The sequence below is a fragment of the Lampetra fluviatilis genome, chromosome 32 (genome assembly GCF_964198595.1).
Source record: "Lampetra fluviatilis chromosome 32, kcLamFluv1.1, whole genome shotgun sequence".
Lineage (NCBI taxonomy): Eukaryota > Metazoa > Chordata > Hyperoartia > Petromyzontiformes > Petromyzontidae > Lampetra > Lampetra fluviatilis.
In genome coordinates, this window is record NC_136306.1 from 9,374,149 (window position 1) to 9,397,446 (window position 23,298).

The 23,298-nt window shown below is 46.9% G+C and overlaps 2 protein-coding genes across 3 annotated transcripts; both read left to right on the forward strand.

Annotated features, from left to right (window-relative positions):
- Window positions 1-1,115: 1,115 nt before the first annotated feature.
- LOC144943720 (zinc finger and BTB domain-containing protein 39-like) lies at window positions 1,116-10,951 on the forward strand. The gene is made up of 3 exons (XM_078871492.1): window positions 1,116-1,178; window positions 5,603-6,920; window positions 7,125-10,951. The coding sequence occupies exons 2-3, from the start codon at window positions 5,661-5,663 to the stop codon at window positions 7,428-7,430; spliced, it is 1,566 nt and encodes a 521-aa protein (XP_078727618.1). The 5' UTR covers window positions 1,116-1,178; window positions 5,603-5,660; the 3' UTR covers window positions 7,431-10,951.
- Window positions 10,952-14,532: 3,581 nt separating this feature from the next.
- Window positions 14,533-23,063, forward strand: LOC144943726 (zinc finger and BTB domain-containing protein 39-like). 2 transcript variants are annotated; one of them, XM_078871505.1, is made up of 2 exons: window positions 14,533-14,567; window positions 15,945-23,063. In XM_078871505.1, the coding sequence occupies exon 2, from the start codon at window positions 16,296-16,298 to the stop codon at window positions 18,027-18,029; it is 1,734 nt and encodes a 577-aa protein (XP_078727631.1). In that variant the 5' UTR covers window positions 14,533-14,567; window positions 15,945-16,295; the 3' UTR covers window positions 18,030-23,063. The 2 variants fall into 2 exon arrangements, with proteins under 2 accessions (XP_078727631.1, XP_078727630.1); XM_078871504.1 differs by lacking the exon at window positions 14,533-14,567 and adding an exon at window positions 14,578-14,736.
- The last annotated feature ends 235 nt before the right edge of the window (window positions 23,064-23,298 follow it).

Sequence of the window (23,298 nt, forward strand, 5' to 3'; positions counted from 1 at the left end):
ATGTGTTCAGAATCATAACTACATCATGTTTTTACACACCGCACCAGGTACTCGTTTGAGGCTCAGTCGACCTAGGGGAGGCCCAGAACCGGTTCTGATCATCGTCACCGGGAATCGAACTCGGGTCGCCGGGTTTGTAGCGCAGCGTAGCGCTAACCGCTGCACCACCGCTCCTCCCACCACACCAACACCCGCCATTCTCCACTCAGTGACGGTGGCGTCACCACGGCGCCTCTGCCAGGCTAGGTGCACTTTGAGGCCACGTGAAGCGTCCAATGAATCGCTGACAGGAGGTCTCGGGGACAGACCAAGCAGATGCCAATGGATGGGCCAACTGATGTGACCGGCAGATGTACCACCAGCTGTAACACCCCCCACCCCCTACTGTACCAACTCGCTGCGTTTTATCCGCCCTGCCCGTTGTTGTGAGCGTCACTTCGTTGTTGCTGGAGGGCGACTGCGTCCGATCGCCCAGCCAGCAGCCAGCAGCAGCGTCCTTCACGAACACTCCACCACCACCACCGCCCCATCGAATACACTGGTCAACAAAAAAATCTGGCCTGGACTTTTGCAGCTGTTTTAGACTAATTTCAGGGTGCTAATTCCAAATCTGATCTCAGATTTGCTCTATCACATCTCATTTTTATGCTATCGGCATACCCCATTTTCATTGATTTTACCCGAAATTAACTCTGTCACTTATGATTGCAAGTTGTTGCGAGTCAGTGACTGCTTTAGTGTTAAAATATGGCGCTGTATTTTTAGGATAGTGTGTTTATAATATTATTTTATGTAGATATCCACATTTATTTAATATTTTTCTTCTGCAGTTTTTATTGAAAATGCAATATTTGATATCTCAAAAACCTGATGCGATAGACAAAAACTGATGCCAGATTTGGAATCAGCACCCCAAAATTACATTAAAACCGTTGGAATACCTTATGCCAGAAAAAGTGTGTTGACCAATGAAATCAACGTCCATCGCACTCGACCCCTACGTAACATGGCGGCACGGAGCTCCAGAAACGCGTTTTTTTATTTACGCTTTTAACCCCCTACGACCCCCCCCCCACCAACGTGAGAGCGCGCGGGCCACCGTAGCCACGGTCAAGGCTTCAAGAGGTGGTGGTATTGGAGAGGAAGTTCCTCACCTCCGGGAGCGCGGGGATGTGAGCGTGAGTCCCTCGGGGTGTCGGGAGGGAGGGAGGGGTTCTTCATGTAATTTTCATTAAGATAAAAACAAATCGAGTTTGTAACGAGCCCCCGGGGTGTTCTCCTGACCACCACTGCCCATCTAAAACCTCTTCGTCCCATTCGCTTTGTCGCGGCGTTCAAATGGGGCCGGCAGAATTTGCGACCCTTTGCGCGCGCGTGTGTGTGGTGTGTTGTTGTTCGTTTACCTCGTGGTGGTGGTGGTCCCTAGGTTTTATTATTTGGCTTCAGTCGAACAGGCGAGTATCGATTTCCTAGATTCGTCCGTGCGCGAGGCGATTGTTTACCCATTGATGGACGTAACGCTGTCTCGGAGCGGACGCATACCGAGGGGATTGAGAGATTGAATCGGCTTGCGTGCAATGTGCTGGGTGGTGGAAATGGTGTTTTTTTGCTCTCCAGGGTCACGGCGGCTTGAGAGGCGGTCCTCTTTCCAGCAACGAGTGGATAATGGTGATGATGGTGATGATGATGAGAAACAACCCTTTGTCAAATTTCGATGTAAAGCTTTCGTGACTGCAGGGATTCATCTTCTTGGTTCTCTCGGTAAAGTCACGTAGAAGGGAAATAAAAAAAATTAAAAATTCTCACGACGTTTCGGCCACAACGCAAGCAGCCGTCCTCAGGTGAAGAACATGGCTTTCGGAAAGACAGCGTCCTAATGAACACCACCAAGCTTGGCAGCGTATATTTAAGCTGGGTTAGAGGAGGAGAGAGCCTTACAAAGGAGTTTACGTATCAACAGAGGAATTTAGCATATTGATGACAAATGCAGATATGGGATTAGTCACTCCTTGTGGAATGTGTAGGTGGTGGGGGGGGGTCTCAAAGTCATATTTTGCTAGTGTATTATGTAGGATTAGCAGGGAGGTAAATTTTAATTGTTAAGAGCTGCAGCAGCCCAACCACCGCGTATCAAGCTCGTGCATTGTGTGGACAACAAAAAAGGAGTTTCTAAAGAACCACAAATACCCTACCTACTACCATACAATACACCGATGTGAAAAAACTAAATATAAACTACATCAATATAATCAATGTACCAAATATACTCTCCAATAAGCTGTGTTATTAACCCTTTGTCAATCCAGTGCTGGATGAAGCCCCCCCCAGCCACACACACACACACACCCCTCGTTGTAAATCGTGACGGTTGTTTCGCCATACTTCACCACGCTGGTCAGTGCGGGTTGGTGAATGGGGTGTCCACAACCACCATTAATCAGGCGCCAATAAATAAAGTATGTTCATGTTTTCGTTCGGCTAATTAAACGCACGAGATAAAATAAACTAATTAGACCACGCAACTAAGAATATTCTGCAATGGAGTGACACTAAGAATCGATTCGGCGAGTTTCAATGATTGATCTCTGCTGGTTAGGCTGCCCTATCTACTACGCTGTAGGTGATGCGATTGTTTTGGGTGGTCAGCTGTTTGCTGTTCGCCCATAGACCGTCACCTGAAATGACGAATTGACGAACAGGAGCGTGAAATTATTGCCTTGTTTGTCACAGGTCCAAATTTACAAGCCTTGTCTGTCCTTCCACTGGAAATGTAATGGGGTGGTTAATGCGTTGGGACAAGAGGTCACGTGAACATGAATGTGGCATTTTGGCGGGGTTAATGTAGCGGGGAGCGGGAGTACCTTGAAACGTAACGTTTATTTTTCAAAGGCCGACACGGGTAAACTCTTTTACTCTCTCATTGGTAATCAAAGCGCACGGGTTTTTGAGTCACTAAATCGCTCTGTTCCCCTGCACGTGTCATGCATTTGAAATGTGTCAAGTCACATTACTGTGGTATTCGTGTCCACGTTAGAGGCAGCAGCTGATTCATAAATTGTTCTGTTTGGGTCAGATTAACTAAATAAAACGTGTCGTGTACCCTCCTCCAGCCAGCAGAGAGCCAATTAATTAAGTTGTCACGTAAATAAATGTGGAATTGTATTACTGCTTCAGTGGTACGAGCATCGCTTGGGTAAAGCACATGCATGCAGTTTTATTAAACACAAATACTAGACTGTACCATTCACTTATATGACCAAATCACCCTTAATGCGCCCGATTTAGTGAGATATCATAAGCTAAGCTGGATTTAGCCTGAAACTAGTTGTGTGGGTGATTTCGATGCATAACCTGTGATATAGGCTGTGTGCTTATGCGGTGGGCAGCAGAGGGTAGTGTAGCATAACACATTATTTAACTTTACTGTGATTCCATCATCTGTGCTCTTCACCTGACCATAGTAAAGTGCCGTATGGTAAGTTAACCACCACCATCCCGCACGGCATGGGGGGGTAAGGCCCTCATCCTGGAGTGGATTGACAAAAAGGCTGTACATTGTGAATCTGATAAACATGCCTCTGTTTTTGTGCCACATAAAATAGGCTTCATGACCACAAAACGTGTCTGGCTTGTACCTTAGATTAAGGCCAGTAGTAGGTTGTACCTACTAAAAGTGGACATTTCACTTCATTTACACAGATTTATAATAGGAAGAGTATTCAGTTTAACACGTATGCTTTTCGTGACCAACATTATCCACTAGAGGTTTTTTGGTTTGCTCGCGTAAGTATGAATGTGTCGTTAAAACTCGACACATTTGCGGTTTTAACTATATTTATATTTAAGCGATCTAACCCAAAAACCTCTTTGAGGAAGAATTATCTCAATTATTTTACCCAGTAAAGCCTCGCTCAGTCTTGAAACATTTAGGACGATTCTGCACTTGCATGTTTAGCCAATCCCACTTAGAGAGGGGCTTCATCATTTGAGATGAAACCGGAGGATACGGAGGGGACACCCATCACACATGAGGAGGTTAAATTTATCACTGCCGTCTCATGGCCACACCTCAGAGCCCCATGCCTATAACAGCTTGCAAGCCCTTGTGGTCACCCATCAAAGTGATAATCGGACTAAAACTTACTTTGCTTTTGTTATTTGGCCTCATTCAAAGTTACGTGGTCAAAGCGTAATAAACGGAAGAACATATTTTTTTCTGGCCAGTGGCCACTGCTCTTGTACATTTGCGGTTTATTTTAGATTTTACGGACAAAGCTTTATCAGACTGATTCAACACATTTCTTTAGTCTGTGTTGATAAAATGTGAAACGCTTTCATTCTACATACAGTGTGCAAATGAAAGTTGCTGGACAAATGCCACGTTTAGGTACGCGAGCAAGTGTAACCCTGTCAGAAAATTTGCGAGCATGATCAAATACACATCACACGCTGTAGCAACACAATGCTGCTAACGTTTGCCTTTTTAAAAATTCCTTCCCATTAAGTTCTAAGTCTTGTATTTTGTCGACATGGAAATTTCTACAGGGCATTGTGACGTAGCCAAAATCTGCCACTTGTATATCGCTCTCAGCCTTATGATTTATCGTTAGGTGTAATTGAAGGTTAACTTGTTTAAATTGCTTAAGCTATACACAGGGGTGCTCTCCAGTGGTTACAGTTTTATCGCAGCCCAAGACGAAGTATTGTTTTTTCTCCGTACGAGACGGTCACTGCCTAGACAGCTAATATCAACATCCATCCACCTTCTGATGCCAACCCAGCGGAGGCCAGGAGCCTTCTCTGCCATTATAAATTATGTTAACTGCGTTTGTTACAAGGATAACTCTACAGTGAAACATTCTTTCTTGCCCATTAACATTTCACTGTTGGGCAAAGGTCCCCATCGATGTCTCTGCATCATCTCTTGCAGCCTTCATCCAGTGCACTCTTCCAAATCTGCTAATCTCATACTGTCATCCCGTCTGTCCATCTCTTTTTCTCTTTCCCTCCATCCGTCTCTATTCTTTTGATAATCTTGGCCATCTTCTGATGTCTGAGCTAGATGGCCTACTCAACTCTGTTTAAGATTTTTTTTTATTGTATATGACATCTATTTATCCAAATTTTTATTCTGTAATCTTCATTTCAAATTCTTCTCTTTTCGTTTTACAAAAAAAAATCCTCCTTTTCATTGCTCCTTTGCATGCTTGTAATACTTTTGTTCTTTGGCCACCAGGACCCAGTTTGTACCCTGTTTTCAGATTATAGTTAACTCTGTATTATCTGTTGCCATTTTATCCGAGTTGCAGATTAACCGTGCTTGTAAAATATATATATGAAATATCGCATCACAATCATGAACTGGTTTAATTATTAGCTGCTCCTCACTTGTTGTGGGTCAGAGGATCAGTGGCCATCGGAAAGAAAAACTTTATTTTTGTTTCATCTCGGCTACTCCTTCCCCTTATTACCCTGCATAATTGAGTTTTGACTGCACTTTCGTACAACCACCCTTGGACAGTTAAGCAACAGGCATAGCCAACGGCTCCACTGCTGACGAAAATCATTCCTTGTTTTTGCTCCCGGCCACCCCCCACCGCAGCTGTACGCCTTCGCACTGGGGAGCACGTCGCAAGCGGCGGCGCTTGCGTGCGTGCGCGATGTCCACCGGGGAGATGGAGGAACCGGCGGACGAGCAGATCAGCCTGTCGACGGGGAAGCAGCTGTCGGACCTGCTGCGCGAGCTGAGCGCCTTGTGGCTGCGCGGTTCCTTCTGCGACGCCGTCGTGGAGGTGCAGAGCCGGCGCTACCTCGCGCACAAGGCCGTGCTGAGCAGCACCTGCACCTACTTTCGCGGCATCTTCCTCGACACGCCCTGCAGCAACATGGGGCCCTTCGTGGTGGACTTCCTCACGGAGAAGACCTTCGACCAGGTCCTGGACTTCGTCTACAAGGGAAATGTGAGCGTCGGACGGGAAGACCTCCGCGAGCTGCTCAAAGCTGCCCAGAACTTGGGCATCGAGTGTCTGGAGGAGGTGTGCCGGGTGTTCGTCATGGACGACGTGGAAGACTGCTTCCCGGACAAGGACACTGACGCAACGTACATCTCGGAGAGCGGGCAGTACGACTGCGTCGAGGAAGGCGACGACACCCCGGGGTGCAGCTACAACTCCTTCGGGCAGTGCAACGGGGAGGACAGCAAGAGCCCCCCGCCTGCCAAGCAGGCCGCGCAGTCCTCGAGCGAGGAGGACCTGCCCCAGTTTGCGGCGCTCGACAAGGAGAGCGCGAGCAATACGGAACCGTTCCCGGACCTCTGCCTGGTGAAGACGGAGATGCCGGACGGCGGCCAGCAGTGCTCGTTCGCGCTGTCCGACGAGAACACTCCGCAGTCCGAGTTGCAGCTCGACGACCAGAGCCTGGAGATCCTGCAGAGCGGACAGAGCTCCAACAACTTCCTGCGCGCCATGGAGAAGACGCTGAACATGATCCCGCTGGCCGGCAGTACGCAGCAGCAGCAGCAGCAGCAGTGCGACCTCCTCAACGGCAACGCAGCGCCGACCACCGCCGCGCTGGTCTCAAACGGGCAGCTGCGGTGCCAGGCGTGCGGCGAGCACGTAGAGGAGAGCGTGTCGTGCCTGCGCGAGCACTCGTGCGGGCACCTCGACATGGAGACGCTGGCGTGCCGCGTGTGCGGCGCCATGTTCAGCCACATCAGCGTGGCGGTGGAGCACACGCTGGCGCACACGGGCGTGGCGCTGTCCGCCTGCAAGCACTGCGGCAAAAAGTTCCTGTCGGAGAAGAGCCTCGCGCTGCACTACAAAAGTCACTGTCGCCGCCGCAGGCCGCAAATCAAAGGCGGCCGACTGTCGTGGCATCCAGACCCCGATGCGCAGGAGTCGACGGAGAGCGCGCCATGCCAGGCAAGTGTTTTGGCTTCCAAACGTCATGGTTCGGCTGGATTTTTTTTTTATCCTTCGCAAACGTTTTTTAAAGGTATTTATAAAGTTATCTCTGTCCGATAATTTTTTTCTCCCGTTACTTCACAACGTTATCACTCAAACGACAAATGTTAACCCCGTTCCGGCACCATTTCTTCCCCCCCACCCCCACCGTACATGCGGCAGGTGTGCGGCGTGGCCGTGCAGAAGAAGATGGCTGCGTTGTGGAACCACGCGCGATTGCACGTGGATTCGGAGCTCCTGTCGTGCCGCGTGTGCGGCCTGCAATCGACGCGGCGCAATCTCGTCAAGCACGGCCTCATCCACCTGGGCGTCTTCCTCTTCACGTGCGACGCCTGCCGCAAGCGCTTTCTCTTCCGCAACCAGCTGCTTCGCCACCAGAAGGAGCGTTGTCGTGGACAGGGAGAACCGCCCCTGCCCGGCGTGCTCTCACCCTCCGCGCAATTGCCGCTCGACGCCGCCTGCGTTTAACGGCGCGTGATGCACTAGGGCGCTTTTGCGAACAATCTTTGCCGGCGACCCATCACCGGCAAACGCAGTCAACCACGAGCGCCCGTGGCACCTCGGTTGGAAATTACAATAATCTGCCCACTCGGCCATCGCTTCGTGCAGTCCACTGTTACAATCGCTCGGTACAAAACATGATAACATAAGCTTTGCGTACCGGAAAATCGGTCGCAAGGCCATCTCTTTCATTCATCCTCATTGCACTGATGTACTGACATAAAGCCGCCAGCTCTCAAATGAGGAGGGCTTGCAGCCAGGCAGTCTCTTGATTTATGCAACCCAATTGGAAGTTGCTGTCCCAGTTGCTCACTAGCAGGAGCTGTGGTCAGATTTGTTCTGATCGTGGGCAACGCCATTTTTACAATATGAAATGCCGCGAAAACTGACACCGGTGACAATTGCATACGATGATTGGGATACAATTGCCAAAGTGGATGATGGCATTGAGTGGACAACATGAACTGGGGCATGTTTTAGGCTCAACCGTTGCTGGCATTGCATTTATCACAAGCAACAGCGAGACGCTTGTTGATGAGTGTGTTTCATGAACAGTGCTTGGTCTACAAAGCACACAATTTTTGTTGGTCATGTTACCTCTGTGATCTGATTTGAAGTCATTCTTCCCAGTTTCCCACTAGGGGGAGCAGTGGTTGTTATAATTGGGCAACTAATCTTTTTTTCCCCAACATAAAATAGTGCAGAAACTATTACCAGCGAGGGTTGCCAGCAACGATTGCCCTAAAATTGCCGCAGTATACAATGACCATTCGGGATCCGACCCTAATCGACCTTGCGCGTTGCTCCTCTGACGGCTCACCAACCCTAATCTACAGACCCTAACCCACCCGACCGCCCGAGTTTCTGGGCACCATTTCACGTTTGACGCTTCGACCACGGCGGCTGTCGGATGGCGATCTGCAATAAACGACAGCAGCACTGCTCCTCCCCGTGTGGCTCTTCAATCGTAGAAGTAGATTTTTCCAAGGCAGCCTTTGGAGTGACTGGAATTTCACAAAAAATGTATTATATTTCGCTTGTTAATCTTGCTCTGATTGGCGATAGCTGGTTGGTGCGATCATTGCACATTAACACTGTTGTGTTAGATGCTTGGAAATATGGGTGGTTTTGATTTTTTATAGGCATTGTATTTATACGGGATATTACGCAAGGTTGCGCAATGTTTATTTAATGCGGTGGTTACAATTTTCTCTTGTTTTTCGCTATCGTCCGATTTTTGAGCACGAAAAGTGATTGTAGTGTGACGGACGATCATCCACGGCAGACGCAGGGTATCGCGACCGCTTTTCGGGCAATGGTTCACCCTGCAGCTCATTGTTGTACATTAACCATGGAGTACCAACTCTTTGTAGGGGCAAGACATGTTTTATAATGAGAAATTACCCCTCCCGAGCCCATAAAATTAACTCTCATTGGTTTGTCTCATTGGTTTGTTATGAGTAAGAATATAATATGAAGCCAAATGTTCACAAACATTGTGATAAGCTTCAGAGAATCTAAGAGTTGATGCAACACCCAATGTTGTTAGCCACTGGGTGCTTCCAGGGTATAAATGTTTATCGTGCATCTCTTAACAGTTGTGTGTTAATGTGTTTAATTTATCTGTGTATATATTGTGTGTGGATGAATGCAGAACATGTACAAGAATGTAAGAGAGTGGCTGACGTGAAATGTTGAACTTCAATGTTTCCGCACGTAAGTGAGATGTGCATTTCTATACGAGACGGTCACTGTGGTTTCAATATGAATCGAACAGGTAATGAAGGACACTGCATTATTGCGGATAAACTAGGGTTTTTGCAATTTTCCTGTTCTTGGCTATAGTCCAACATGTGGCAAAAATCGACGCGAAGGGATCATTGCTGTCGCTACGCCCATGCTGAATGGACTTGAACAATAATACATAGGTGCTAGAGCATAGGATATATAAACACAAGACAAACCTCATTTGATCAGTTGCCAAATGACCAAGACCGCTATGATCCCACAGACTGTCAGAACACAACGTTCATTTGCAGGGGCTAAAGACGAGATTTAGGCAGCTTGTACCCACTCAAATTAAAATAGCACCTACATTCTGTGGAGCAGTTTGTCGATGACCAATCAATTCACATGGAAATTCAGCAACTCACGCATGGCATGTACCTGATGGTAATCGCAGAAAGCTGTATTGTGGTGGGGGGGGGGGGCTCCTGAGGATGGGAAACATCAGTGGTGAGTGATATCTGAACTGGTCCTGGGCTCCCCCACCCCAACCCCTTCTCCATCCAGCAAACACACCACTGTGGTGAAGTATGGTCAAACAACCTCCGCGATTGACATGGGGTGGTAAGCCCCTCATCCATCGACAGAATGACAAAGGGCTGTTGTTAAAGTTATTAATGTAGTTTTATTGTAGACTTACACTGCTTTATTTTGGCTTCTGTACCAGAAGCTCGCTCAGTTGTATCAGTTAAGTGAATTGCGATTTCCTCATTTAAGCAGTTTTCGGTGTTAACGTTCGCAAATGTGATGCGGAGTATATTTCTTTGTGCATGCATGTATTTGTTTCCTTGTCGGACACTCGTTACATCGTCAGGAGCAGCAGCGTTTAATGTGTCGCCAGCACTAAGCATTGGAACTTTGGTCCATGCTCATTCCATCAACCTGGTTTTGTCGTTGAACCACCTGATTGTGTGCCAGGCCAAGATAGGTGTATCGATGATGCATTGCAAAAACCGAACACTTCATGCGTGTTCAAGGGAAACGTGGAATCGATCGATTTTAAGAATATTTTTCCACAATAGAAGGACTGTCGGCGTACATTTTAACGTGTTTTGACTTTCAAAACGGAGCAATATGTTCCGGTCGCTGTGCAAATTGTGATTATGTAACAAATATTTCAAATTGTTTTGATTTAACGGATTTCACAAAGCTTTGTCCATTGTATTGGAACTTGTTATAGTGTTATTTTTCATCTTCTGAAGCACTGGTGGATAAATTCACTGTTTATACCATTGTTTTAAATATGTATTTTGTCTTTTTAAAACTGTTATGGGTACACTTATTGAAATAATATATATGTGTGTTTGTATGTAACAAAAATATATTTTTGACAATGCGTGACGTACGCTTTAAATTATAACATTGAAGTGAAAGCAACTTAGACAAGAAACTTGTATGTCAACTAGAACTGGACGATTCTCTAAATTTATAGCCTGGAATCGTTTTTTTATAAATCTATAGAACCTCGGATCAGATTCCTACGGGATTGTGGGGACCAATGGAATTGTTGAGTCGTGTTGTGCAAAGCCTTGGCTTGGCTGGCCTCTTGGATCACCAATGACACTTATGGCTGAATTTCGATTTAAAGCTTTCGTGACTGCAGGGATTCATCTTCTTGGTTCTTTCGGTAAAGTCACGTAGAAGGGAAATAATAAAATAATAAAAATAAAATAATTCTCACGACGTTTCGGCTACAACGCAAGCAGCCGTTGTGGCCGAAACGTCGTGAGAATTATTTTATTATGTTTTATTTTTTTTTATTTTATTATTTCCCTTATGGCTGAATGTTTCAATGGTGATACCAGCCTTGGCTAAGCTAAGCATAGCCAAATCTTAGCCGAGCTAGATTTGCAGTCGGATTCCTTTCTATTTGAATGATTCTTCCATTGCAGAATTATTCCTTGTTAGAATCCCATTGAAAATTGAACGGAGATTGTTTTTTCATGGGAAGCTCGCATTAATCAATCACTTCCTGTCGGAATCGTCCAGAGGTGAAATCATAGGAATAGTTTACGATTGCTCCAGAACCGCTCAGTTCTAATGTTGACGTAAATTTAAATGAAGTTGAGTACATGCATAGCATACGTTTATGGAATACTGTATCGTATTTAAAACGGAGTGTTGTTTCTGACCAAACGAGTTTTTTTTTAAGTTTATTGGCATAGCTGTGGGATAGACTTGCATAAATCAGCGACATTTGACAAAAATAATACGGTATTCAGTACTTGATGTATAAAGTTGAGTTGCAGAGCAACTAAGAAGCGTTGAGTTAATTAACGAGTTCATTCGTATTTACTTGCAGTGTTGTGGTCGAGCGGTCTCCATTATGGCTATTTATAAATTTACCCAAAGCACACACGTTGATGCCTCTAAACAGCGAACACGAGAACGCTTGACACGAGAAAAATTGTTGCACTGCAAAATGTACAAAATGCCCTTGTTTTCAAATTGTTATTGATGCACAAGCGCATTGGTCTGTGGTGTTTTTTTATATATATAACGCGTACAATTTGGTTGTTGTGGTTTTGTCTGTACCGTCAAATATAATGAATGGTGGCATTGATTGTAAATCCTCCATTTATGGGAACACAAGAGGGCGTTTGGCATTGACATCTCGTCCACACACTGCGGCTGTTGTATATAACCAATGCCCACATCTTGCAGAATACAACCATTCTCAAACCATGCACAATCACATCTGTGTTAACGTTTTCCAGCATAGAAATGTTTGTTGTGATTAAGAAACTGTGGTATTCATAATAAAACTGGATTTTTTTTTACTCTACATGTGGTTGAATGGGTTTCTGATTGAGTTTCACCTATACTCTGTTTTTGTCGGTAAAGTCACGTAGGTAAAAAGAAAAGAAAAATAAATTAAATCACGACGTTTCGGAGGCAACACAAGCTTCCGTCTTCAGGTGTAACCGCTCCAGTGAAATTGGAAGCTTGTGTTACCTCAAAAACGTCGTGATTTAATTTATTTTTATTTTATTTTTTACCTACGTGACTTTACCGAAAAAACCAAAGAGTATGGACCCTTGCAGTCACGAAAACTTAAAACCTAGAATTATTAATGCCCTCTACGGGGAGGAATTTCACTTATCTGTTAGAGTTTTTAACAGACAAAGAGACAAGAAGTCACAGCTCATCGAGACGCTAACCTTCTGTATATAGTCTCGTGTCTTATAGTTCTCTCTACTTAACACAGTAATTTTGCTGTGACGGTGCCACCTGTAGACGGAAGCTTGTGTTGCCTCCGAAACGTCGTGATTTAATTTATTTTATTTTTTACCTATGTGACTACCGAAAAAACCAAAGAGTATGGACCCTTGCAGTCACGAAAACTTCAAATCTAGAATGAATTTCACCTGGCTAACAAGAAGACATCGTTGTTTTCATGTTTTGTCTCTTTCCTGAATTATATCCCGATTGTGTTATCAGTGACGCGTCAAAAGATGACAAATCTCATTGGGATCTTTCGAAAGCGACCTCCCTTCATGTTCGAGAACGGCCCATGAACGTAGATACCACAAAGCTACCTCTGAGATCCCTTCATTGTTGTTAATATATTTCTGCGCGTACCCTGATCCACTTGCTCCTCTTTTTTAAATCCTTTATATTAAGTTCACTTGCTTGCTTGCGCGCTTACGACCGTGCAAATCTTTCGGTCGTTTTTTAACCCACTTCCCGTGATCCAATCGAGCTGACATTTTGCACACAGACTCGTTGTGCGTGACAATTTATTATCGTGAAAATTTTTGTTCCAAAATTTTACACTTTTTAGGAAAAAATAAATTATATTTAATTACCAATTGCTTAATGGTGGCAGGCAATCATCTGACCCATAGGTGGCAGCCATCTCAAGCCAGAGGACGAGAGGACTCTAGCCGCCACGCATATAAAGGATTTATAGTGAAAAACTTTGTTTTTACGGGTTAATTTTTTCTCTCTGCGACTAATCCCAAACAGCCACATGTTCACGCTTCGTGCACCTTTTCGCGTTCAATTTCTTTTTGGCGAGATTTTAATGTTTTGAATGCGTGTCATAGCAGGGTGATATACAGTGATAAAAAAATAACTTTCATCTTTAAAAAAAAATAACTTTCATCTTTAGGCACGTTGGTACGGCTGCACTTTTAGTACGTTCTACAGGAAGTGATAGAAAAACGTAATAACGAAAACTGGAAAGTTGGACTCGAGGTAAATTTGATTAAGGTAAAAGTCACGTGCAGAGCACTGTGTTAAACAATTGAAGATATCTGTTTTAAACGTTGGCTTTCGCGACCAATATCCATCATTTTTTTGGGTGAGATCGTGTAAATATAAATGCGTCGTTAAACCCGCCACAGCCAAATAGTAAGCTTTGTCACGTAACCAGAACATGCCAATTCGTTAATAGTACAGCACACCGGTGTGTTGGAGAGCAAATCTACAACATTTACAATTGAAATATTCTTTGGTTCTTTCGGTCAAGTCACGTAGGTAGAAAAATAATAATAAAAACAAAAAAACATTAATGTAGACTGTAGCCTGGTTCTAAATCGGAGTGAGTGTACTGTCAGTCTATAGTTTAGACTGGTTATTAAGCTGGGTGAGTGTACTGGCAGTCTATAATGTAGACTGTCGCCTGGTTCTAACCTGAATAAAATCTAAACAAAAACCAGGACGTTTCGATCGCAACACAAGCGGTCCTCATCAGGAAAAGGGGGGGGGGGGTTTGCCTCTAAAGGCAAATTGCTGAAAAAGATTTAGAGATGGGCGTAGCCCAGGTGTGTCAGCAGCATGGGTGGGGCAGCTGATGCGTTGACATTTTTTAAAAAACACCCCGTATATGTGTTTGTGTATACCAGAGGACGTGACAACAGAAACGAATAAGCAAAGGGGGGGGGGGCCAACACGATGTTAGGATCTCCCTCTTTCCTACTGAAGACGATCGCTTGTGTGGTGATCTAAACGTCGTGGTTTTTGTTTTTTATTTAGATTTTTCTCTTTATTTTTTTTACTGAAAGAATTTGTTTTATTATTATTTTTATTTTATTTTTTATAATTTGTATTCGCTTCATTAAAATTTTTCTATCTACGTGACTTTTCCTGAAATAACCAAACAATATACAAACAAATTAGGAATCAATTGAGGGTTCGCAAGACACGTGGCATCAGCTAGGGGGAGTTGCATTGCTGGCAACTTTAAAGGGGTGGAGGGGGGGGGGCATTTAAAAAACGCGGTTTCTCTTTGTTGTTGTTGTCATTTAAAGGCGCGCGACTTGCCGTAGGTGGCCCGTGACGTCACCAGCCAAGAGGCAGGAAAATTGCGGGTCGGTGAGTGAAGTCGTCGTTGTTGTTGTTTGTTGTTGTTGTTGCCGTACCGAAGTCGCCTATAATTGTTTCTATTTAACGGTTCGGCTTTCATCGAATCCGCGCGCTCGTTTTCCCCTCCCTCGTGCAGATGTCAGCCCGCAACACAAGCGCCTGGGCCTTCTTTGTTAAAGTGAGGAGGCATTTCGTCTGATGCTGCTGCTGTGATGGTGGTGGTGGTGGGAGATGTCTCGCGTGTGGCCTGGATTCCGTTAGGCCAGGAAACGTCCACTGCTGCAGTGTCAACGTCTCACGCTCTCGTGCATTGTGTGTGTGTGTGTCTAACGCATTGTTCATAATATAGGTTTTTGGGTCAGATCGCGTTATTTATAAATGTGTCGTAACCCTCCACCACCCGATACGGCCAAACAGTAAAAAAAATGTGTCACGTTTTCAAAGGACAAATTAATTGACTTCTTTAGCCCACCGGTGTGCTGTCGGGTGGTGGAGGGTTACGACACATTTATAAATAACGCGATCTGACCCAAAAACCTTCATTATGAATAATATTAGTCGCGAAAGCTTACGTGTTAAATTAACGCATTGTGTACGAATCTGGCGCGTTCTGTGAGGCACGCACATTGTGTGCGTCTCACGCATTCAGACTCGCAGTGTGTGCGAGTCGAGCATCCCTACGAGTCTCACATTGTGTGTGTGTGCTGCTGTAGTGGGGAGCGGTGGTGTAGCGGTTAGCGGTTCTGGGCCTCCCCTAGGTCGACTCAGCCTTAAATGAGTACCTCGTACGGTGTGTGAAGATCGCCACAGGGGAGACAAAGGCGGTCGGGCGTGGAGCTGGCCACCCACCCCATCGTGTACCGTTGCGGCCTTCATAGGTGCTCGCTAACAGCACTTGCCCCTACAGTCTGTTAAGGCTATACGGGGGATCTTTGTTATCTTTGTATAACGCATTGTGTACGAATCTGACGCATTGTGTGCGAGTCTCACGCATTCTGTCAATTTCGCCTTTCACGCCAATTGCATTTCGGGGTAAGTTTGGGTGGGGTGGGATTTGGGTACCAAGAGAAAACCCACGACGTGTTCCAAGGGATGGCACTCCAACGTTGACAGTGTGTGTCACTGGTCAGGGCCCATCTGCTCTACTGTCATCACCAGACCAGCCACCACGTCTGGGCATAACGGACACACTACCACCGTTCAGAAGTGGACTTAAAAACTGCACGTGGACACATAACATGGCACCCCATTTGCAAATCTTGAGGGAGCAGTGGTAAGGTATATTGTTTTAGTGCCCCGAGAATGATTGTTTACGGGTGCTTTATACATTAAAATTGTTATTTTTCATAAACAATGTATTTGAACTCTTTTTTTTCTCTTTTGCAGGCATTTGTTTGGCGGTGGAGTGGGGACTGACAACAATTCCATTAAATAATACTAGATAGTGATGCAGTATTTGGTAACAAAGTATAATACGTTATTATGCTACGAAAACGTATATTACATGAGCCACTAGTAAAAGCACCTCGTTGTACTGTTAATCCTGTGTTACGTTATTAAGCGGCATGTAAAACTTGTTGCGGCTCCAAATATATTAATGCTCGTTTCTAATTTAGAAGACTGAATCGTGAAGTGGTGACGAATACAATTACAAAAAATCTATATGTATATACCAACTAAAAATTACAGCCGATATCAATAACAGCAATCGGTACAAATCGGGAGCAGACTGTAGCAATGGCCAGTGACAGAGGCGGCGAGGCGTTTTACTTGCGCAGCGCCAGCGCGCTGCCCAGCGTGACCCATCGGCTGAGCGCCATGCGGCACACCGGCTCCTTCTGCGACGCCGTTGTGGAGGTGCAGAGCCGTCGCTACCTGGCGCACAAGGCCGTGCTGAGCAGCAACAGCCCTTACTTTGCCAGCCTCTTCTGCCGAGCCCCTTGCAGCAACCTGGGCCCCTTCGCCCTCGACTTCCTGAGCGTTGCAACGTTCGAGTTGGTGCTGGACTTCGTGTACAAGGGTGCGGCGCGGGTGCGGGCGCACGAGCTGCGGCCTCTGCACGACGCTGCCAGGACGCTGGGCATCGCACCGCTGGAGGAGCTGTGTCGGCCGCTGCTTACGGACGAGAGAACGACCCCGATCGTCAACGCGTCGTCGTCCGCCACCTTCGACTACGACGGGAGGCCTCGCGGAGTCGAGGCCAACCTACGAGCCTCCCCCGAGCTGGTGTCCGAGGGGCTGGCGCCAGATTTATTTGACCGCGGGTTCCTGGAGGATGGCACGGGGGCTCTGTGGAGGAACCGCTTTGTCGAAATGGAAGGTGTCAGCGTGGCGGGCGTCTCCGGCAGCGGGCACAAGCCGGACGATGGGCTGGACGCAAGCAGCGTGGACGACGAGTCTGGGATTCACTCGGCCTCCAGGGGGATGGAGGACAAGCGCTGCTCCGAGAGCGATAGTGGCCGAGCAGAAAACACCGCCACGGAGCAACTGTTCCTTTGTCAGGTGAAGACTGAACCGAATGAGGAGCCGCCCTGCAAGGTGGCCAGGACCGAAAGCACCAGAGCCAATGGCGGTCAGGTTTCCGGCCTCGCTGCGGTTGATGGGCGAACTCAGGAGACGGGAGGCTTCAGGGTGACGGACATTGCCGCGCTCGGCGGTTGCTCTCGTGAAGACCTAGATGGGTGCGCGGAGCCCGGCGCGAGCGATTCGCTCGCGGGGCAGAGCGCGGCGGGAGCAGCGCAGCACGAGATTGGTGTGGCGCAAATTGCAGCCGACCACGTGCAGTGCCAGGTGTGCGGCGACACCATGGATGAGAACATCTCGTCGCTAAGGGAGCACGCGGCCATCCACGTGGACCGCGAGACGCTCAAGTGCCGCGTGTGCGGACGCGGCTTCACCACTTTCAACAACGCGGTGCAGCACGTGTACAAGCACTGCGGAGTCACCGTGCTCGCCTGCCACGACTGCGGCAAGACCTTCCTCTCGCTCACGCGCCTCACCCTACACTACCTCAACCATTGCCGCAAGAAGCGCCCGCCTCCGCCGCTGCCCAGCGTGCCATTCGTGCGGCCCCTCGAGTACCGGCCGCCCGACGACGCCGGCGAACACCACGCGTCCAGCTACGCCCCGTGTCAGATCTGCGGGCTGCCCGTGCACCAGAAGATGGCGTACCTGCGCAGTCACGCTCGTTCCCACGTGGACCTGGAGCACCTCCTGTGCATGGTGTGCGGCCTGAAGCTCACCTGCTCGAGCAACCTCATCAAGCACGCGCTGCTGCACGTGGGCGTCTTCCTGTTCGCGTGCCCCGTTTGCGAGAAGCGTTTCGCCATGCAGTGCCTGCTGCAGCAGCACCAGAAGAGGGGCACCTGCCTCCCGACTCTGTGGAAAGCGAGTGCCAGGGGGGACGGTTCCCATGGCGTGGACGAGGCCAATCGAGTGGCTCGCTCCAGCTCCATGCCCCCTCTTGAGTAGTAGACTTTTTTATTTTACCTCGTACAGTATTACTGTGTGATATTTCGCAGTTGCACTGTCTAGCTCTCCTGTGACGGTGGGTCACCAATTCTGGCGTCACAAATGTAATTAAGTTTACCAGGAGAGGAAGTATGGTGTGTGGAGGGTGCTGATTGTTGGGAGGTGAGGACACCAACCTAGGCTCTCAGATGTATGGGTTTTAGCTCACCTTTAATTACTAGCCTTTTGCCCGTCCAAGGACGGGTGTATTACAGTAAATCTGAAACTTGCAAGCGAAAAGCAGAACGCGACGTGATATTCATTGCATCAATGCGTGCGCAATTTGTAAGGGCGCGGTGACACAGACTTATTTCACTTTAAGGTTATAATCCCTTGTTGATCATGACGTCCTTTTTACTTCGATGTCTCAATAGCGTGACGGAGATCGCGTGACGTGAGGGTTCTGCCTTTGTCGGGAGGGTTGTAAGTTGACGCCGAGGAGGGGGGAGGAGGAGCCTAGGCCCCCCATGTGGAGTGACGTCAGCCGCTAATTATTATGAATAGGGTGGGTGTCCATTTGTAGGACGTGACCTTAATGATTATTATGTAACACGATTTTTGTTCCTGGGTAGTAAGTGTTATTTTCTAATTGTTTATGCCTCAAAAGTATAGGAAATGGCTATTCCCACAAACTTTGCTTTTGTGACCTGTCAATCTGCAGTTCTCTACACTCGGATTCTCGAACTCTCTGGAGAGAAGTCCATTGCGAATGACCATCCTAGATGTAGTGTCCTTTTCAGATAACCAGGTTTTACCCTGTCGTGCATGTTCCCACAACCATTTTGGGCTGATGTCCAGTTTCTGAAGACCTCAGCCGTCACTTCTGGACCCGTGCCACGAGGCACCTTCAAAGGCTTTCTTGCTGCCCTTCTCCCTCCTAACTTGTGCACGTGTACTGGCGGCTTGCGTGATTTCTGTCTCTACCTTACCACCCTGAAGCCAGTGAGAATCTGGATCCTCGGGGTGTCACACGCCCTTCACATGGCCCACTACAACCTCAAATAGAGAGTGTTCCATGCAGATAACCCGTACTCTACCACGTAGATATGGCGAGTCGATTTCCACCTCTGGTGTGGGACATCATCTTGCTGTTCCATCAAAGGACAATGCTATTTCCCCCTGTAAAGTCATCTTTTAATAGGTGCCTGTCAATCAAAACACCACTACACCCTGTCTCTCTCAACAGTCACACTGTCATCCTCGCCCAATCTGAACATAACCTGGTTGTGTTGGATACCTTTTAACCGCCCACATCCCCAAGGACTGGTAAGTTTGACCCATCCTCCAGTGTTGCATACTGGCCCTTTTCTGTCTAATAGCTGTCCCACCAATCCTGTGTGTAACCTGGAGTCTTTTCCAGCAGGGCTGATCTTCCCGTGCTGATCACACATTCATGCAAGATGTCCTGGTTTTCCCACAAGAAACACTTGCCAGGATTGGACTGCTGTCCCCCTTCAAGGCGTATCAGGGGTTTTACAGGGACCTTCAAACCAGTTGTCTCTCTACTCCCTGATGTACTTCCTGGGACCCAAACTTTTATCCTGCGGCCAAACTTCACGTGCGGTTCTGTGCTGTTAGAAACTGTTCTGCTGGTGCGGCTACAGTGCCAAGACGCTTGGATTCTCTCCCTAAGGCAGGGGTGGGGAACCTTTTTTCTGACGAGGGCCATTTGGATATTTCTAACATCATTCACGGGCCATACAAAATTATCAACTTAAAAATTAGCCTGTTATATTTGGCCAAACATTTAATTAACTCACCCCTAATGTGATGGCTGGAACTGCTTCTCTTTGGTGAGGCGTGCGATGTTAGCTGGTATTGATGGTGTTGCTACTCGCAACTGCTTTTCCAGGTTTGCTCCTAGATTTATTGAATTTCGAGTCCCGCCTACGGTTGCCTTGGCAGGGCCAGACTAAATGATTTTGCGGTCCTTATACGGCCCGCGGGCCGGACCTTCCCCACCCCTGCCCTAAGGCATACCACCAAATCCCGTGGAGATGCTCACAAAACCTGCTCGCGCAACAGCCCCCCATAGGATGTTGACCTTCCTTCCCCCAATTCTACCCATCGATCTAGATGGTCACGAAGTCTCACCATGAATTGGCCAAAACTGTCACCCTTCTCTGGCCTAACTTTGTGGAAATGTAGTTCTGAAGCCGTCCTCAGTGAAAGCATACCTCTCGAACAAGGCTGCTTTAAAATGTTCGTAATCGGAGGCCTCTTCCCTACCGAGTTGGTGATACACCAGGAGAGCTTTACCACTTAGCAAGGCACTCAAATGAATTGTCAAGTCAGATACAGACCAACCATGGCTCTATGCATACCTTTCAACCCTAAAACAAAATGAGTCAATCTGATCCTTTGTCTCCATCGAAATTTGGGAGCTTTGGTACGGTGCTATTCCCTGGAGCTGGCCCCATTGAAATGGTTGCACCCACACTCAAGTTTCCTGAGTTCCAACTCAATCTGTTCCATTTTCATTCTTTCGCCTTCAACAGCTTCCCTCTTTAAGCAATCACCCCTTTCTAAGGCTTTAAATTCCCGTGCCGTTTCCTCTCCCCCTTTTCCCTTTCCATTTTGAGCTTTTCGAGCTCTGTCGTCTGCTTCTGTTTCTCCTGAACGTTCTCCCTTTCTAAAGAAATCATCACGGCCTCCTTTTCCATCTCTCACCATCTTGTTGCAACTCTTTCATCCCGGAGAAACATCTCCAGGTCTTGCCCCCCCCTTGCAAACCTGCTGCCTCTGCACCCAGTCCCACCACGGGGCCACTGCAGACCGCATGAGGCAGGTGGAGGGGGAAAGCCCCATGTTAAGGCTCGGTGTGCAAGTTTGCACTGCATGTTTTAGGCAAAGTGTGACCCCAGTGAATGTGTGCATTCCACACAGCTGGGAGTTAGACCTATCCCTGCTCACTTTCCGTCTCGCTGGTGCTGATGGTACTGCTGCTGTGGTGGTGGTGCTGCTGCTGCTTTTTAAATCCTTTATATTAAGTTAACTTGCTTGCTTGTTTGCGCGCTTACGACCGTGCAAATCTTTCGGTCGTTTTTTAACCCACTTCCCGTGATCCAATCGAGCTGACATTTTGCACGCAGACTCGTTGTGCGTGACAATTTCTTTTCGTGAATTTTTTTTCCCAAAATTTTACACTTTTTAGGTAAAAAAAATTATATTTAATTACCAATTGCTTAATGGTGGCAGGCAATCATCTGACCCATAGGTGGCAGCCATCTCAAGCCAGAGGACGAGAGGACTCTAGCCGCCCGTTTCAAAGACCAATGTGGGCTGGGTTGTGGCCCATTGAACACGCATATAAAGAATTTATAGTGAAAAACTTTGTTTTTACGGGTTAATTTTTACAAAATGACTGGAGGGCCATAGAGTTGCTGCTTTCTGCCTCCTCGCCCGACTGAGCTACCTTTTTTAAGGAGTCCCCAACCCGCCCAGAATGGGTTTCCCTCTATAACTGGTCTCAGTTGGTAGGCTTGTCACACAAAACCCCCCACTCTCAACTCAGAGAGTGACTCCGATGCATCACCCGTACTGCCAACTTATAAAAACAAGTCCACTACGGCGTGGTATTTCGTAGTTGCGCTGTATATCTCTCCCAATGCATGTTGCGGCTTGGACGGTGTGTGTTTGTCCATCGTGGTGTCGGACGTCACACCGACCCACGTGGCGTACAACCCAAAAACATCTGGGATCTCGTACAGACGTGCCCGTTTTTTTAAATCCTTTATATTAAGTTCGCTTGCTTGCGTGCTTGCGTGCTTGCTTGCTTGCGTGCTTGCTTGCTTGCTTAGGACCGTGCAAATCTTTCGCTCGTTTTTTAACCCACTTCCCGTGATTCAATCGAGCTGACATTTTCCACACAGACTCGGTGTGACAGACAATTAATGTTCGTGAAAAAAAATTCCCAAAATTTTACACTTTTTAGGCAAAAAAAAAATATTTTACATATATTCAAATAGAACTCATTCATCGCTTTGGCTGAACGTCACAGTATAAGAGCCCAGAGCGTAACCCCTCCACAGGTCGTGGCGGAGTAGCGCAGTTGGTAGCGCCCTCGCTTCCCATGCCAAAGGTCGCGGGATCGATCCCCGCGTCCTCCACAGGCGAATATATTTTTAAATCCTTTATATTAAGTTCGCTGCCACGCATATAAAGGATTTATAGTGAAAAACTTTGTTTTTACGGGTTATACTTATTACTCTTTAACGTGACTTTGTCACCATTTTAGACTCGCCAATGATAGATACCTCACTCTTTCCATTTTTAGGTCACAGCTGTTTCGTCGGGACTTGATTGGGACATGATGAGACGTTTACAGTCTCGGCGTTTTACACAAACGTTGCGATTGCTAACAGCAGCGCTGGGCAATGTTTTTATTTTAATTTAGCTTGCCCGCACAGGGGCAACTAACTGTGTGTGATGCAACGTTCGCCACCAAAACACTGCCTCAGCCATACAGAGACCTCGGCGTGGTTCGAATCAGGCGCTCGGCCAGGACGCAAGCAATGCGGCTGTGTTGAGCAGTCTTGTCCCCTCCCACCAGGCAGATATAAGCTATACTCTGGTTCTTTCGGTAAAGTCACGTAGTTAGAAAAAAAATTAACCCGTAAAAACAAAGTTTTTCACTATAAATCCTTTATATGCGTGGCATCGGTTTTATTTTATTATTCATTTCTGTTTTTCTTGAGTAAGAGTTTCATTTTTATCACATTGGTATTTTTAATTAAATATGAAATTTTTTTCTTCCTAAAAAGTGGAAAATTTTGGAAATTTTTTTTCACGAAAATAAATTGTCACGCACAACGAGTCTGTGTGCAAAATGTCAGCTCGATTGGATCACGGGAAGTGGGTTAAACAACGACCGAAAGATTTGCACGGTCGTAAGCGCGCAAGCAAGCAAGTGAACTTAATATAAAGGATTTAATAATAGATCACGACGTTTCGATCGCAATACAAGCAATCGTCATCAGGTGAGACAACCACAGTTTCGGCACCTGATGACGATTGCTTGTGTTGCAATCGAAACGTCGTGATCTATTATTTTTCTACCTACGTGACTTTACCGAAAGAACCAAAGAGTATGGATTCCTGCAGTCACGAAAGCTTCAAATGAAGATATAAGCTAGTTCGTTGATTTGTATTAACACGTCAAACATTACTCAAATGAGCATGAACTTGATGAGTGTAAGATAGGTACATATAATGATTAGTTTTTCAGGAG

Excerpts from the sequence above, each read along its gene's own strand:
- LOC144943720 (XM_078871492.1), top strand. The coding sequence starts at position 5,661 with ATGTCCACCGGGGAGATGGAGGAACCGGCGGACGAGCAGATCAGCCTG. Across the intron at positions 6,921-7,124 it reads CGGAGAGCGCGCCATGCCAG|GTGTGCGGCGTGGCCGTGCA; the intron begins GCAAGTGTTTTG and ends TACATGCGGCAG.
- LOC144943726 (XM_078871505.1), top strand. The coding sequence starts at position 16,296 with ATGGCCAGTGACAGAGGCGGCGAGGCGTTTTACTTGCGCAGCGCCAGC.